Genomic DNA, 15,540 nt, shown 5'->3' on the forward strand with positions numbered 1-15,540 from the left:
TCCCTTCTATTTCTAGTTTACTGAACGTTTTTGTCATGAATGAATGCTGGATTTGTCAAATGCTTTTTCTGTATCTATTAATAGGACCATATAGTTTTTCTTCTTTAACCTGTTTATATGATGAATTACACTAGTTGGTTTTCTTATGTTGAACCAGCCTTGTGTACCTGGAATAAATCCCACTTGCCCATGGTGTATAATTCTGTTCATACATAGTTGGATTTGATTGACTAATATTTTGTTCAGGATTTTTGCAACTATATTCATTTGTCTGAATTTTTCCCTTTTTTGGTAATGCTTTGTATGCTTTTGGTGTTAGGATAATGCTGGTTTCATAGAATGAGTTAGAAAGTATTCATTCTAGTTCTATTTTTAGAGAATAAGCATACATTTTCCCTAAAATATTTGTTAAAATTCACCAGTGAACCAATCTGGCCCTAGTGCTTTCTTTTTGGCAGGTTATTAATTATAGTTTCAAATCCTTTAATAGATACAGGCCTATTGAGATTGTCTGTTTCTCCGTGTGTAATTTTGGTGCTGGAACAACTGGACAGCTACATGCAAAAAAAAAAAAAATGAATCTAGACAAAGACCTTAGACTTTTCATATACATTAAATGGATCATAGAACTCAATATAAAATGCAACAGGACTTCATTAAAATAAAATAATAATAAAGTAAAATGTAATGCCCCCGGTAAGCCTTTTGAGGTTCTTAAATCATGTGTTTCTCCCTAATTATGCCTTAATTTCACCTGGTTTATACCTCTGCAATATTTATAAAAGAAATCTTGCATGTTATATGTACATGCCTATCAACTCCATTGGACTGTGACCTCGTTGAGGGCTGGTAGGATGTGTCATTCATCTTTGGTGCCAGTTCAACATTTGTTCTGGTACAAAATAGTAAGTAGAACATATCCTTTGAATTGAACAATGCAGAGTTTTTGTTAATTGAAAATTCAGTTTCACAGGCCTACAATTACTAAATGGTATAGGGACACAAAACTCTTTATAACTAAAACATTCACGAGTCCATTTATGAAATCAGTGTCCTCTCAGCTCTCCTTTGCTCATCGTAGTGGAATTGATCCCCACCCACCAGGTCAGGTGTTTGATTAGTTCTTTTTGATAGGGGAATGGTGCCAATAACCACTAATCAAAACAATTGCAATGAAGTTGATTGCAAGGGAAATAGTCCCATCAAAGGAGTATGATTAGACTTGGTAAAAGAGGGGCAAAGGGAAGGGAGAAGGAAAAGCAGAAGTGTACAAGCAATCTCCCCAAGTAAGGGGGAAGACCAAAAAGAAGGAAGAGCGGGGCAGTGGTGGAGGTTCTCCCCAGGGTTCTCTGCAGGCAGACAGCGGGAACAAGCAGGGCAGGGAGGTGGTGGTGAGTAAGGACACCTCAGTGTTGTAGGTGTAAGGACACCTACAGTATGGAGCTGCAGGCTTAAACTTTCCAGAATAAATCTCAGCTTTGGATAGGAGCCTGTTATCAGACCCACCCTCAAATCACTAGGCACTAACTATCCTGTGGAAAAGGGCAGAGTCCAAACTTTTGATTAAAAATAATATATGAGCTTAAAAGAAATATAAGCCTATATATTTTTAACAGAGAAACTTAACATATCTACTAGATATTGGGAAATCTGAGCTCTTATGAACCCAAATAAAAGCAGGGAAAAGATAGCAGAGATACTGTTTGAAAGTGACCGGCTTTTTGGTGTGTATGTCCATGCAGGTAGCCCTTACTTTGTGTGCCCATGGTTTGTTGACTGGTGCACATTGTGCTACTCACAATTGCTCCTTGTCAAAGTATCATTTTCATAAATTAAACTCATGACTCTCATGCAAATGTAAAATCAGTATATGGCACAGATTTAATGAACCCATTAATAAGAGAACTGGCATGATGGTAGTGCTGATTCAAAAGAACTAAATGGGGTAGAAGCTTTTCTAGTAGCTGGAAGAATTCTTAAATAGGATTACTGATTTTAGAGAAAAAATAGCTAATGTTCTGTAGGGAAAATCAGCTAACATTCTGAATTTTGGAAATTGTATTTTCCATCAGAAAGGAATCATTTGCATCCCTACTGAACAGACATTATTTGTATTGCTATCTGACAGAAATCAAGGTACAAATTAACATCAACCCCTTCAGAATTACAGCATACCTTTATCAATAGTAAATAACAAGTTACACAAAGATGCAAAGGTACATGCCTAGAGATTCAGATAATCCGCAGGCAGGCCTGATAATCCAACCCTAGCATAACTAAGAAAGAACAGGCAAAAGTCCCTTTAGTTTTTTTCAGGCTTTTGGATAATTTTCCTTAACACCATTTTACAAAGGTTTTTCTCTTCCGTATCTTACTGATGTCAAGGAGACTAGAATTACTGGGAAGGGTATTCTCAGATATAGTATCAAGTTATCCCATTGTAAAAAATACCAAAAACCAAAAAACTAATCTTGAAGCTATCCACATGATTAAAGAAAAACTATACGATTTTGAGCGAGAGCAGAAACTGCTCTTAGAAAGCATAGTGTTAGTGAGTTCTTACAGGCTCCCAGGTAGCTACATCATCAGAGAGAAGGAAGCGCCAGAAGAGGTATTTTACCCATGTTTGGTCCATACGAGGGAGTGCAGAATTGCTTTTGACACAGTCTAGAGGCTGACATTGATACCATGCCAGAGACCCGTAAGCATGTTGTGCTTTCTCAAAGGTCTTCTCTGTGAGCTGAGCTGCCTTCGAACTTAGAACATGAATTGTATGGTTTTACCTTGAACAAGATTCTGGAAATAGTTTATAAAATAATATCTGCATATAGGCCTCACCTTGGAGAGAGCTCATGACATTCCTGGGCACTGCAGTGCTACCAGATACCATGAGAAATAGAGGCAGGACAAGAATACCAAGGGAGGGTTGCTCAGCATAGATGACTGATGTGACCATTGTGATGATCTGACCAACTCCAGAGTTCATTCCCATGTCACCACGAAAACATTTTTTCCCCTTCATTGCTGATGTCTGAGAGGAAATTTCTTTCCTCTACCCTCTTAGGTTTATTCGTAGGGGCCTGCAAAGTAAACTGACAAACGACAGAATAATGGAAGAAAAAACATAAATTACTTTAATTAATATTTTCTGTGTGAAAGAGTCCAACAGGAAGGAAGTGAAACTCAAAGAAGTAGTTAGACTTGGGGGCTTAGATTCCATTTTTAAGAAAGGAAAGGGGGTTTGGAGGAAAGTGAGTAGGAAATATATGGGGAACCTGATGGGAGATAAGCGCTATTTTCATAAGGTTTGTTTCTGTAGACTCACCTCAGTGCCCATTCTCCACCTTTGGGGACAAGAGTCACTCTCTTCTTCCTGGTTCGTGAGAGGGGGCCCCGGTCTCAGGGAAAATTCATGCCCTGCTTTTAGGGAGAAAAGGGGAGGGAAGATTTCTTCCTGCATCTGCTGATTTTCAATTGCTTTCAGCTCAAAACCATATTTATGCCAAAGTGGCATATTTTGAGGTGGCATTTTTTTTTTAAATTTATTGATTTGTGGCTGTGTTGGGTCTTCGTTTCTGTGCGAGGGCTTTCTCTAGCTGCGGTGAGCGGGGGCCACTCTTCATCGCGGTGCGCGGGCCTCTTATTATCGTGGCCTCTCTTGTTGCGGAGCACAGGCTCCAGACGCGCAGGCTCAGTAATTGTGGCTCACGGGCCTAGTTGCTCCGCGGCATGTGGGATCTTCCCAGACCAGGGCTCGAACCCGTGTCCCCTGCATTAGCAGGCAGAGTGTCAACCACTGTGCCACCAGGGAAGCCCCCGAGTTCTTCAGCTTTTTTATAAGATAGCCTCAATTTAAAATAATTACACTCATTAGTTTCACTCAGTAAGAGAATGCAATTCTATGCAATCGGTTTGTCAGACATATATCACAAAATAAAACAACCGAATAAAAGAATTGAGCATCCCTTCTCCAAACCGTCTTCCTCTCTGTTGCTCTCATGTTCCCTCTTTCTAACACCTAATTTCTATCCGTGGCAAGCCCTCCACCTCGGGTGACGCTAACTGTGTGAGTCCCCATAAACCAGACGTCCATCTGTTCTTTCTTTCTTTCGATTACTTCCGATGATAAAGCCACTCCTGTGTTACTGAGGTGGCGGCAACAATGGATATTTGTAGTGCGCTCCATCTTTTGTATGCCCTTCATTGAAGGCTGCTGAGTTGGTAGCTTCACGAAGGAGGATGCACTCTTCGGCATTTGTACGTGTGTGTTTGGGGAAGAGGGTTTTGTCATTGTTTTCATTCAAAAAGAAATGCTGACAGCTTCACTCCAAATGAATAGTGTATACTTTTCCATGTCATCAATATTGACATTTGGAAATCTTATTCATTAGTCCGTGATCTGGAAGGAAACTCTTTTAATGGCTCTTGGCCCTTGCATCTGTGATTCTCTTGTCATTGAGATCTGTAAAAAATTGATATTAACTCTGAAATTTTATACTTTTAAACATTATTGACTTCCTGGGAAGAAGTCATATGTTAGAACCTTACAGCATACACTTCAGCTATAGAAAAACTATTAAGTGCTGTTTATTTAATTTAATAACACAGCTCTAGGCCATTGAATTTTTTAGCCAGACTTATTAAGATATAATTCACATATGATTATAACTCATCCATTTAGAGTGTAAAATTCAGTCGTTTTTAGTATATTCACAGATATGTGCAATGATCACGACGGTTAATTTTAAAACATTTTTGTCACCTCAAGAAGAAATCCCATACCTATCACCCTACTGTCCCCACAAGCCTCCTAGCCCTAAGCAATCACTTACTGCATTTTTCTTAAATCTCTAAAGCCTTCATGAATCAGCACTTTGCTACAAATCTACAGCTCTCTCTGCCACTATTTCTTTAATTAGAAACTTTTTTTGGAGCAGTGTTAGGTTTACAGAAATATTAAGCAGATATAGAGATTCCATTTATTCTATTCTCCTGCCAACGCCCCATTCCCTTTTCCCCAATTATTAACATCTTGCATTAGTGGTACATTTTTACAATTGATGAACCAATACTGATATATTGTTGTTAATTAAGTTTTACATTAGAGTTCACTATTTGTGTTGTACGTTCTATAGGTTTGGATAAATGTATGATGACATGTATTGACCATTACAGTCTCATACATAATAGTTTCACTGCCCTAAAAATTCTTGTAATCTACCTGTTCATCATTCCTCTCTTGTCCCTAATTCCTGGCAACCCCTAATCTTTTTAGTGTCTCCATAGTTTTGCCTTTTCCAGAGTGTTGTAGAGTTGGAAGATCTTCTTCCATGTTATCTTCCAGAAGTTTTATAGCTTTGTGTTTTATATTTAGGTCTGTGCTCTATTTTCACTTAATGTTCGTGAAAGGTGTAAGGTTTGTTTCTAAATTCACTTGTTTTTTTTTTTTTTTTTTTGCATGTGGATGTCTAGTTATTCCAACATTGTTTGTTGAAAAGACTATCTTTGTTCATCATATTGCCTCTGTTCCTTTATCAAAATCAGTTGACTGTATTGGTCTTGGTCTGTTTCTGGGCTTTCTATTCAGTTCCATTGATCTATTTGTCTATTCTTTTGCCCATACCACACTGTCTTGATTACTGTTAACTTTATAGTAAGTCTTGATTTTGGGTAATGTTAATCCTCCAACTTTGTTCTCTCCCTTCAACACTGTGTCAGCCATTCTGGGTTTTGACAAACCTTAGAATCCGTTTGTCAATATCCACAAGATCACTTGGGATTGTGATTGGGATTAATTAAATCTGTAGATCAAGTTGGGAAGAACTGACATCTTAACAATTTTGATCATCCTATACATGACCATGTAGTATCTCTCCATTTATTTAAATTATTTGATTTCTTTCCTCACAGGTTTGTAGTTTTTCCTCATATAGATATTACACATATTTTCTTCGACTTATACCTAAGTATTTCATTTTTGGGTGTTAATGTAAATGATATTGTGTTTTTAATTTCAAAACCCAGTTGTACATTGCTGGTGTACAGGGAAGCAATTAATTTGTATATGTGAAAAATGTATCCTGCAACCTTGCTATAATTGCTTATTAGTTCTCAAAGTTTTTTGTTGATTCTGTGAGATTTCCTACATAGATGATCATGTCATCTACAAAAACAGTTTTATTTCTTCCTTTCCAATTTATATACTTTTAATTTCCTTTTTTTGTCTAATTATATTAGCTGTGAATTCTAGGACAATGTTGAAAAAATGTGTTAAGAGGCGATATCCTTGCCTTGTTCTTTTTTATTTATTTATTTATTTTTGGCTGTGTTGGGTCTTCGTTTCTGTGCGAGGGCTTTCTCCAGTTGCGGCCAGCAGGGGCCACTCTTCATCGCGGTGCGTGGGCCCCTCGCTATCGTTGCCTCTGTTGTTGCGGAGCACAGGCTCCAGGTGCGCAGGCTCAGTAGTTGTGGCTCACGGGCCTGGCTGCTCCGCGGCATGTGGGATCTTCCCAGACCAGGGCTCGAGCCCGTGTCCCCTGCATTGGCAGGCAGATTCTCAACCACTGCGCCACCAGGGAAGCCCCATTGCCTTGTTTTTTTTTTTTTTTTTTTTTTAATTTTATTTATTTATTTATTTATTTATTTATTTATTTATGGCTGCGCTGGGTCCTCGCTTCTGTGCGAGGGCCCCCCCCCAGCCGCGGCAAGCGGGGGCCACCCTTCATGGCGGCGCACGGGCCTCCCACCACCGCGGCCTCTCCCGCCGCGGAGCACAGGCTCCAGACGCGCAGGCCCAGCAATTGTGGCTCACGGGCCCAGCCGCTCCGCGGCACGCGGGATCCTCCCAGACCAGGGCTCGAACCCGTATCCCCTGCATTAGCAGGCAGATTCTCAACCACTGCGCCACCAGGTAAGCCCCCTTGCCTTGTTCTTAATCTTACTGAGAAAGCATCTAGTTTCTCACTAATAAATATTATATTAGCTGTAGGTGTTTTGTAAATTCTCATTATTAAGTTGCAATAGTTCTCTTCTATTTCTAGTTTACTGAACGTTTTTGTCATGAATGAATGCTGGATTTGTCAAATGCTTTTTCTGTATCTATTAATAGGACCATATAGTTTTTCTTCTTTAACCTGTTTATATGATGAATTACACTAGTTGGTTTTCTTATGTTGAACCAGCCTTGTGTACCTGGAATAAATCCCACTTGCCCATGGTGTATAATTCTGTTCATACATAGTTGGATTTGATTGACTAATATTTTGTTCAGGATTTTTGCAACTATATTCATTTGTCTGAATTTTTCCTTTTTTTGGTAATGCTTTGTATGCTTTTGGTGTTAGGATAATGCTGGTTTCATAGAATGAGTTAGAAAGTATTCATTCTAGTTCTATTTTTAGAGAATAAGCATACATTTTCCCTAAAATATTTGTTAAAATTCACCAGTGAACCAATCGGGCCCTAGTGCTTTCTTTTTGGCAGGTTATTAATTATAGTTTCAAATCCTTTAATAGATACAGGCCTATTGAGATTGTCTGTTTCTCCGTGTGTAATTTTGGTGCTGGAACAACTGGACAGCTACATGCAAAAAAAAAAAAAATGAATCTAGACAAAGACCTTAGACTTTTCATATACATTAAATGGATCATAGAACTCAATATAAAATGCAACAGGACTTCATTAAAATAAAATAATAATAAAGTAAAATGTAATGCCCCCGGTAAGCCTTTTGAGATTCTTAAATCATGTGTTTCTCCCTAATTATGCCTTAATTTCACCTGGTTTATACCTCTGCAATATTTATAAAAGAAATCTTGCATGTTATATGTACATGCCTATCAACTCCATTGGACTGTGACCTCGTTGAGGGCTGGTAGGATGTGTCATTCATCTTTGGTGCCAGTTCAACATTTGTTCTGGTACAAAATAGTAAGTAGAACATATCCTTTGAATTGAACAATGCAGAGTTTTTGTTAATTGAAAATTCAGTTTCACAGGCCTACAATTACTAAATGGTATAGGGACACAAAACTCTTTATAACTAAAACATTCACGAGTCCATTTATGAAATCAGTGTCCTCTCAGCTCTCCTTTGCTCATCGTAGTGGAATTGATCCCCACCCACCAGGTCAGGTGTTTGATTAGTTCTTTTTGATAGGGGAATGGTGCCAATAACCACTAATCAAAACAATTGCAATGAAGTTGATTGCAAGGGAAATAGTCCCATCAAAGGAGTATGATTAGACTTGGTAAAAGAGGGGCAAAGGGAAGGGAGAAGGAAAAGCAGAAGTGTACAAGCAATCTCCCCAAGTAAGGGGGAAGACCAAAAAGAAGGAAGAGCGGGGCAGTGGTGGAGGTTCTCCCCAGGGTTCTCTGCAGGCAGACAGCGGGAACAAGCAGGGCAGGGAGGTGGTGGTGAGTAAGGACACCTCAGTGTTGTAGGTGTAAGGACACCTACAGTATGGAGCTGCAGGCTTAAACTTTCCAGAATAAATCTCAGCTTTGGATAGGAGCCTGTTATCAGACCCACCCTCAAATCACTAGGCACTAACTATCCTATGGAAAAGGGCAGAGTCCAAAATTTTGATTAAAAATAATATATGAGCTTAAACCAAATATAAGCCTATATATTTTTAACAGAGAAACTTAACATATCTACTAGATATTGGGAAATCTGAGCTCTTATGAACCCAAATAAAAGCAGGGAAAAGACAGCAGAGATACTGTTTGAAAGTGACCGGTTTTTTGGTGTGTATGTCCATGCAGATAGCCCTTCTTACTTTGTGTGCCCATGGTTTGTTGACTGGTGCACATTGTGCTACTCACAGTTGCTCCTTGTCAAAGTATCATTTTCATAAATTAAACTCATGACTCTCATGCAAATGTAAAATCAGTATATGGCACAGATTTAATGAACCCATTAATAAGAGAACTGGCATGATGGTAGTGCTGATTCAAAAGAACTAAATGGGGTAGAAGCTTTTCGAGTAGCTGGAAGAATTCTTAAATAGGATTACTGATTTTAGAGAAAAAATAGCTAATGTTCTGTAGGGAAAATCAGCTAACATTCTGAAATTTGGAAATTGTATTTTCCATCAGAAAGGAATCATTTGCATCCCTACTGAACAGACATTATTTGTATTGCTATCTGACAGAAATCAAGGTACAAATTAACATCAACCCCTTCAGAATTACAGCATACCTTTATCAATAGTAAATAACAAGTTACACAAAGATGCAAAGGTACATGCCTAGAGATTCAGATAATCCGCAGGCAGGCCTGATAATCCAACCCTAGCATAACTAAGAAAGAACAGGCAAAAGTCCCTTTAGTTTTTTTCAGGCTTTTGGATAATTTTCCTTAACACCATTTTACAAAGGTTTTTCTCTTCCGTATCTTACTGATGTCAAGGAGACTAGAATTACTGGGAAGGGTATTCTCAGATATAGTATCAAGTTATCCCATTGTAAAAAATACCAAAAACCAAAAAACTAATCTTGAAGCTATCCACATGATTAAAGAAAAACTATACGATTTTGAGCGAGAGCAGAAACTGCTCTTAGAAAGCATAGTATTAGTGAGTTCTTACAGGCTCCCAGGTAGCTACATCATCAGAGAGAAGGAAGTGCCAGAAGAGGTATTTTACCCATGTTTGGTCCATACGAGGGAGTGCAGAATTGCTTTTGACACAGTCTAGAGGCTGACATTGATACCATGCCAGAGACCCGTAAGCATGTTGTGCTTTCTCAAAGGTCTTCTCTGTGAGCTGAGCTGCCTTCGAACTTAGAACATGAATTGTATGGTTTTACCTTGAACAAGATTCTGGAAATAGTTTATAAAATAATATCTGCATATAGGCCTCACCTTGGAGAGAGCTCATGACATTCCTGGGCACTGCAGTGCTACCAGATACCATGAGAAATAGAGGCAGGACAAGAATACCAAGGGAGGGTTGCTCAGCATAGATGACTGATGTGACCATTGTGATGATCTGACCAACTCCAGAGTTCATTCCCATGTCACCACGAAAACATTTTTTCCCCTTCATTGCTGATGTCTGAGAGGAAATTTCTTTCCTCTACCCTCTTAGGTTTATTCGTAGGGGCCTGCAAAGTAAACTGACAAACGACAGAATAATGGAAGAAAAAACATAAATTACTTTAATTAATATTTTCTGTGTGAAAGAGTCCAACAGGAAGGAAGTGAAACTCAAAGAAGTAGTTAGACTTGGGGGCTTAGATTCCATTTTTAAGAAAGGAAAGGGGGTTTGGAGGAAAGTGAGTAGGAAATATATGGGGAACCTGATGGGAGATAAGCGCTATTTTCATAAGGTTTGTTTCTGTAGACTCACCTCAGTGCCCATTCTCCACCTTTGGGGACAAGAGTCACTCTCTTCTTCCTGGTTCGTGAGAGGGGGCCCCGGTCTCAGGGAAAATTCATGCCCTGCTTTTAGGGAGAAAAGGGGAGGGAAGATTTCTTCCTGCATCTGCTGATTTTCAGTTGCTTTCAGCTCAAAACCATATTTATGCCAAAGTGGCATTTTTTGAGGTGGCTTTTTTTTTTTTAATTTATTTATTTTTCGCTGTGTTGGGTCTTCGTTTCTGTGCGAGGGCTTTCTCCAGTTGCGGCAAGTGGGGGCCACTCTTCATCGCGGTGCGCGGGCCTCTTATTATCGTGGCCTCTCTTGTTGCGGAGCACAGGCTCCAGACGCTCAGGCTCAGTAATTGTGGCTCACGGGCCCAGTTGCTCCACGGCATGTGGGCTCTTCCCAGACCAGGGCTCGAACCCATGTTCCCTGCATTGGCAGGCAGATTCTCAACCACTGCACCACCAGAGAAGCCCTCCCCAAAGATTTTTATTGTTCCTTTATAAACTTGCCCTCCCACCCCTCTTTGCTCTTCCCATCAACTGACCATTAGACATGATGCCATTAGACATCAGGTTAATTTGCATAGAGAATTTTATATAAATAGAGTGGTACAGTATATATTGTTTTTTGCCTGGTTTCTTCCACCGCATAATTATCATGTAATTAATCCACATTCTTGCACTTATCTATAATGTATTTATTTTTATTATCGACTATTCTACTATATGGATTTACCACAATTTGTTTATCCTTTCCCTTACTGATAAATATTTGTGTTGTTTCCAGGTTAGGCATTATAAATAAAACATTTGCTGTCATTAATCTTTTTAATTTTAGCCATCTAACAGGTGTGTAGAAGAATACCATTGTGACTTTTGTTTGCATTTCCCTAATGACTATCATATAGAATAGCTTTTTATGTGCTAAATTGTGTTACATATATCTTTGGTAAAGTGTCTATTCAAAATTTTTGGGCACTTTTTCAAAAGGTGGGTTTTTTAATTTGTATTATTATTTTAAAAAATTAAAGTATAATGACACACAACATTATATTAGTCTCAGGTATACACATAATGATTCAAAATTCGTATATATTGCAAAATGATCATTGCAATAATTCTAGTTAACATCCGTCACCATACATAGTTACAAAATTGTTTTTTCTTGTATTGACAACTTTTAAGATTTACACTCTTAGCAACTTTCAAATATGCTATACAGTATTATTAACTATAGTCTCAGTGCTGTAGTTGACATTCTAATGACTTATTTATTTTATAACTGCAAGTTTGTACCTTTTGATCCCCTTTACCTATTTCATGCATATCACCATCCCCCACCTCTGGCAACCACTAATTTGTTCTCTAAATCTATAACCTTGTTTTGTTTATTTGTTTGTTTCTGTTTTCCTTAGATTCCACATATAGGTAAGATCATATGGTATTTGTCTTTCTCTATCTGACATATTTTTCTTAACATAATGCCCTCAAGGTCCATCCATGTTATCTCAAATGTCAAGATTTCTTTCTTTTTTTATGACTGAATAATATTTCATTGTGTGTATATACTTTTTTTTTATACATTCATTCATCAGTGGACACTTTGTTTCCATATCTTGGCTATAGTAAATAATACTGCAATGAACATGGGGGTGCATATATCTTTTCGAGTTATTGTTTTTATTTTCTTTGTCTAAAAACCCAGAAGTGGAATTGCTGGATCCCATGGGAGTTCCAGTTTTAATTTTTTGAGTAACCTCATACTGCTTTTCACAATGGCTATACCAATTTACTTTCCCACCAAGAGTGCAGAGGGGTTCCCTTTATTCCACATTCTTGCCAATGCTTATCTCTTATGTTTTTGGTGATAGCCATACTAACAGGTGTAAAGTGATATCTCCTTGTGGTTTTGATTCCCATTTCCCAGTAATTAGTGATATTGAGCATCTTTTATGTGCTACCTGTTGGCCATTTGAATACCTTCTTTGGAAAAATGTCTTTTCAGATTCTTTGTTCATTTTGTAATTGGATTATTTGACTTTTCTGCTATTCAGTTGCATGAGTTCCTTACATATTTTGGATATTAACTCCTAATCAAATGTGTGGTTCGCAAATATTTTTTCCCATTCCATAGGTTGCCTTTTCATTTTGTTTATTATTTCCTTTGGTGCTCAGAAGCTTTTTAATTTGATATAGACTCACTTGTTTGTTTTTTATTTTGTTGCTTGTGCTTTAGGTGTCATATCCAAAAAAATCATTGCCAAGATCCTTGTGAAGAAGGATTTTTTTTATGTTTTCATCTGGGAGTTTTATGGAAGCCTGGTTTCAGGGCTTACATTCAAGTCTTTAATCTATTTTGTGTTAATTTCTGTGTATGGCGGAAGACACTGGTCTTGTTTTATTCTTTTCCGTGTGGTTGTCCAGTTTCCCCAGCACCATTTCTTAAAAAGACTGTCCTTTCCCCATTGTATATTCTTGGCTCCTTTGTTACAAATTAATTTACCATATACATGTGGGTTTATTCCTGGTCTCTCTATTTTGTTCCATTAATCAATGTATCTTTTTTTTATACCAATGTATATCATAGTTTTGATTACTATAGCTTTGTAATATAATTTGAAATCAGGGAGCATGATGCCTCCAGCTTTGTTCTTCTATCTCAAGACTGGTTTGGCTATCTGGGGTCTTTTGTGATTCCATACAAATTTTAGAATTTTTTGTTCTATGCATGTGAAAAATACCATTGAAATTTTGATGAGGATTGCACTGAACCTGTAGATTGCTTTGAGTAGTATGGACATTTTAACAATATTAATTTTCCCAACCCATGAGCACAAAATATCTTTTTCTTTGTTTCCTCTTCAACTTCTTTCATTAATGTCATAGTTTTCAGTGTACAGGTCTTTCACCTCCTTGGTTAATAAAAGTGTGGGCATCCTTGTCTTGATCCTGATCTCAAAGGAAAATCTTTCAGCTTTCCACCATGGTGTATGATGTTAGCTGTGGACTTGTTATATAAGCCCTTTATTATGTTGAGGTATGGTCCCTCTATGCCCCTTTTGTTGAGAGTTTTTCTTAAATGAATGTTGAATTGTGTCAAGTGCTTTTTTTCTGCGTCTATTGAGATGGTCATATGATTTTTATCCTTCAATTTGTTAATGCAGTGTGTCACATTGATTGATTTGTGGATATTGAACAATCCTTGCATCCCTAGAATAAATCCCAGTTGCTCAGGTATGTGATTCTATTCATTACTGTAGAATCTTGTTTGCTAATGTCTTGTTGAGGATTTTTGCATCTATGTTTACTGTTCATCAGGGATTAAATCTTTGGGAAAGAAATAGGTGATCCAAAATGATTAGGTTATAAAACATGTTCTTATTAGATTCTTGTATTTATTTTTATTAGTAATTATATGAGCCATTTATTGATTTTATTTTTTTGGCATCCTTTTCTGGTTTTGGTATCAGGGTAATGCTGGCCTCCTAAACTGAGTTTCAAAGTGTTTCCACTTCATTTTTTGGAAAATTTTGAAAAGGATTGGTATTAATTCTTCTTTGAATGTTTGGTAGAATTTACCAGTGAAGTCATCTGGTTCTGGACTTTTTTGTTGGGATATTTTTGATCACTAATTCAATCTCTTCTTGGTTTGTTCAAATCTTATTATTGGGTTTTAAGAGTTCTTTATTATGTTCTTTATAGATACCAGTTCTTTATCAAGTATGTTACTTACAAGTATTTTCTCCAGTCCATGGCTCCTATTTCGATTTTCTTCACTGTGAATGCTTTTTTCAAAGAGCAGACATTTTTATCATGATGAAGTCCAGTTGATTGATTTTTTTCTTTTATGTATTGTGATTTTAGTGTCATATCAAAGAAATATTTGCCTAACCCAAGGTCACAAAGATTTTCTCCTATGTTTTCTTGTAAAAGTTGTATAATTTTAGGTTTTACAATTAGGTCTACAATCCATTTTGAGCTAACTTTGGTATAAAGTGTGAGATATGAATGAAAATATATTTTTTGTTTACACAAGGATCAAATTGCTCCAGGACTATTTGTTGAACAGACGATCTTTTCTCTACTGAGTTGCCTTTGTAGCACAAAATCAAAACTATTATGTCATGAGTTTTGCCCAAACCCAGTCAGATTCCCATCTTGAAAATCCACCTTAAACCATTGGAGTTCAGACCCCTAATCTTGTAAATATGTTCACACAACTCCTGCTTCTGATAACTGCTAAGATTCTGCCAAGGTGGTGTTCTCACTCGCTGATGGAGGTTTAAAAAACTTAGCGGTGCTTCATGGAGAGATAACCAACTGACAAATTCCGACCCAATCTGATAATTTCTTTATTTTAAATTGAAATAATTATTTAAGAATGTGTTTAGATAGGAGATATTATACCTAATTAGGGTTCATTTTGTCAGGTGTGATTTCACAAGGAATTTTTTTATCATAACTTAAGACTTACTGTTGTGAAAAATATTTGACAGTAGCTTTTGAAAAGCACAATTAGTCAAATTTGCACTTAAAATTATAATTCTTTTATTTTTAAATTAGAACTGTTTATCCTTTAATATTTAATAAGGACTTCATAGGAGTGCTTCTCACTTTTATTTGTTTATTCATACAAAAATTACTTTTGGGAAACATTAGTTTGTAACACTGCAACAAGAAACTACAGGAACTATAGGACTAAAAACAGTAACATTTGGTCACAGCAACTCGTGGCAAACATAATATAAACTACGGCTTAGAGACCACGATGGTACAGATTAAATCTTTGGGATAGAAATGAGTGATCCAAAATGCATTAGGTTATAAAACATATTCTTATTAGATTCTTGTATTTATTTCTGTTAGTAATTATAAATATAAGCCATTTATTGAAGTCTCATGATATTTCTAGCCGTGACCATTTTCCAGGAAGTGTTTTTATAAAATACACGTGATTTTATTCTCATATTAAAACTGTGGATACTGAGGGCTTCCCTGGTGGCACAGTGGTTAAGAATCCGCTTGCCAATGCAGGGGACACGGGTTCGAGCCCTGGTCTGGGAAGATCTCACATGCTGCGGAGCAGCTAAGCCTGCAAGCTACAACTACTGAAGCCCGCGCCTAGATCCCGTGCTCTGCAACAAGAGAAGCCACCGCAATGAGAAGCCTGC

General features: G+C 37.4%; 1 protein-coding gene across 22 annotated transcripts in view; it reads left to right on the forward strand.

The window, feature by feature from the left end:
• The window catches only part of LOC309634348 (contactin-associated protein-like 3), a 181,428-nt gene that overhangs the window by 63,046 nt on the left and 102,842 nt on the right, over nucleotides 1-15,540 (forward strand). For 20 of the 22 annotated variants that reach the window (XR_014248002.1, XR_014248003.1, XR_014248004.1 and 17 more), the window contains one exon: nucleotides 13,534-13,603. Coding sequence is in view for 11 of the 22 variants with exons in the window: in XM_082404288.1 (XP_082260414.1) it covers nucleotides 13,534-13,603 (70 nt within the window). In the remaining 11 variants the exon portion in view is untranslated. Of the gene's footprint in view, nucleotides 1-13,087; nucleotides 13,407-13,533; nucleotides 13,604-15,540 lie in introns of those variants that run through there. The other 2 variants (XM_082404290.1, XM_082404293.1) reach the window with 1 other exon arrangement.

This window comes from Balaenoptera borealis, assembly GCF_965194805.1.
Source record: "Balaenoptera borealis genome assembly, chromosome: 8".
Classification (NCBI taxonomy): domain Eukaryota; kingdom Metazoa; phylum Chordata; class Mammalia; order Artiodactyla; family Balaenopteridae; genus Balaenoptera; species Balaenoptera borealis.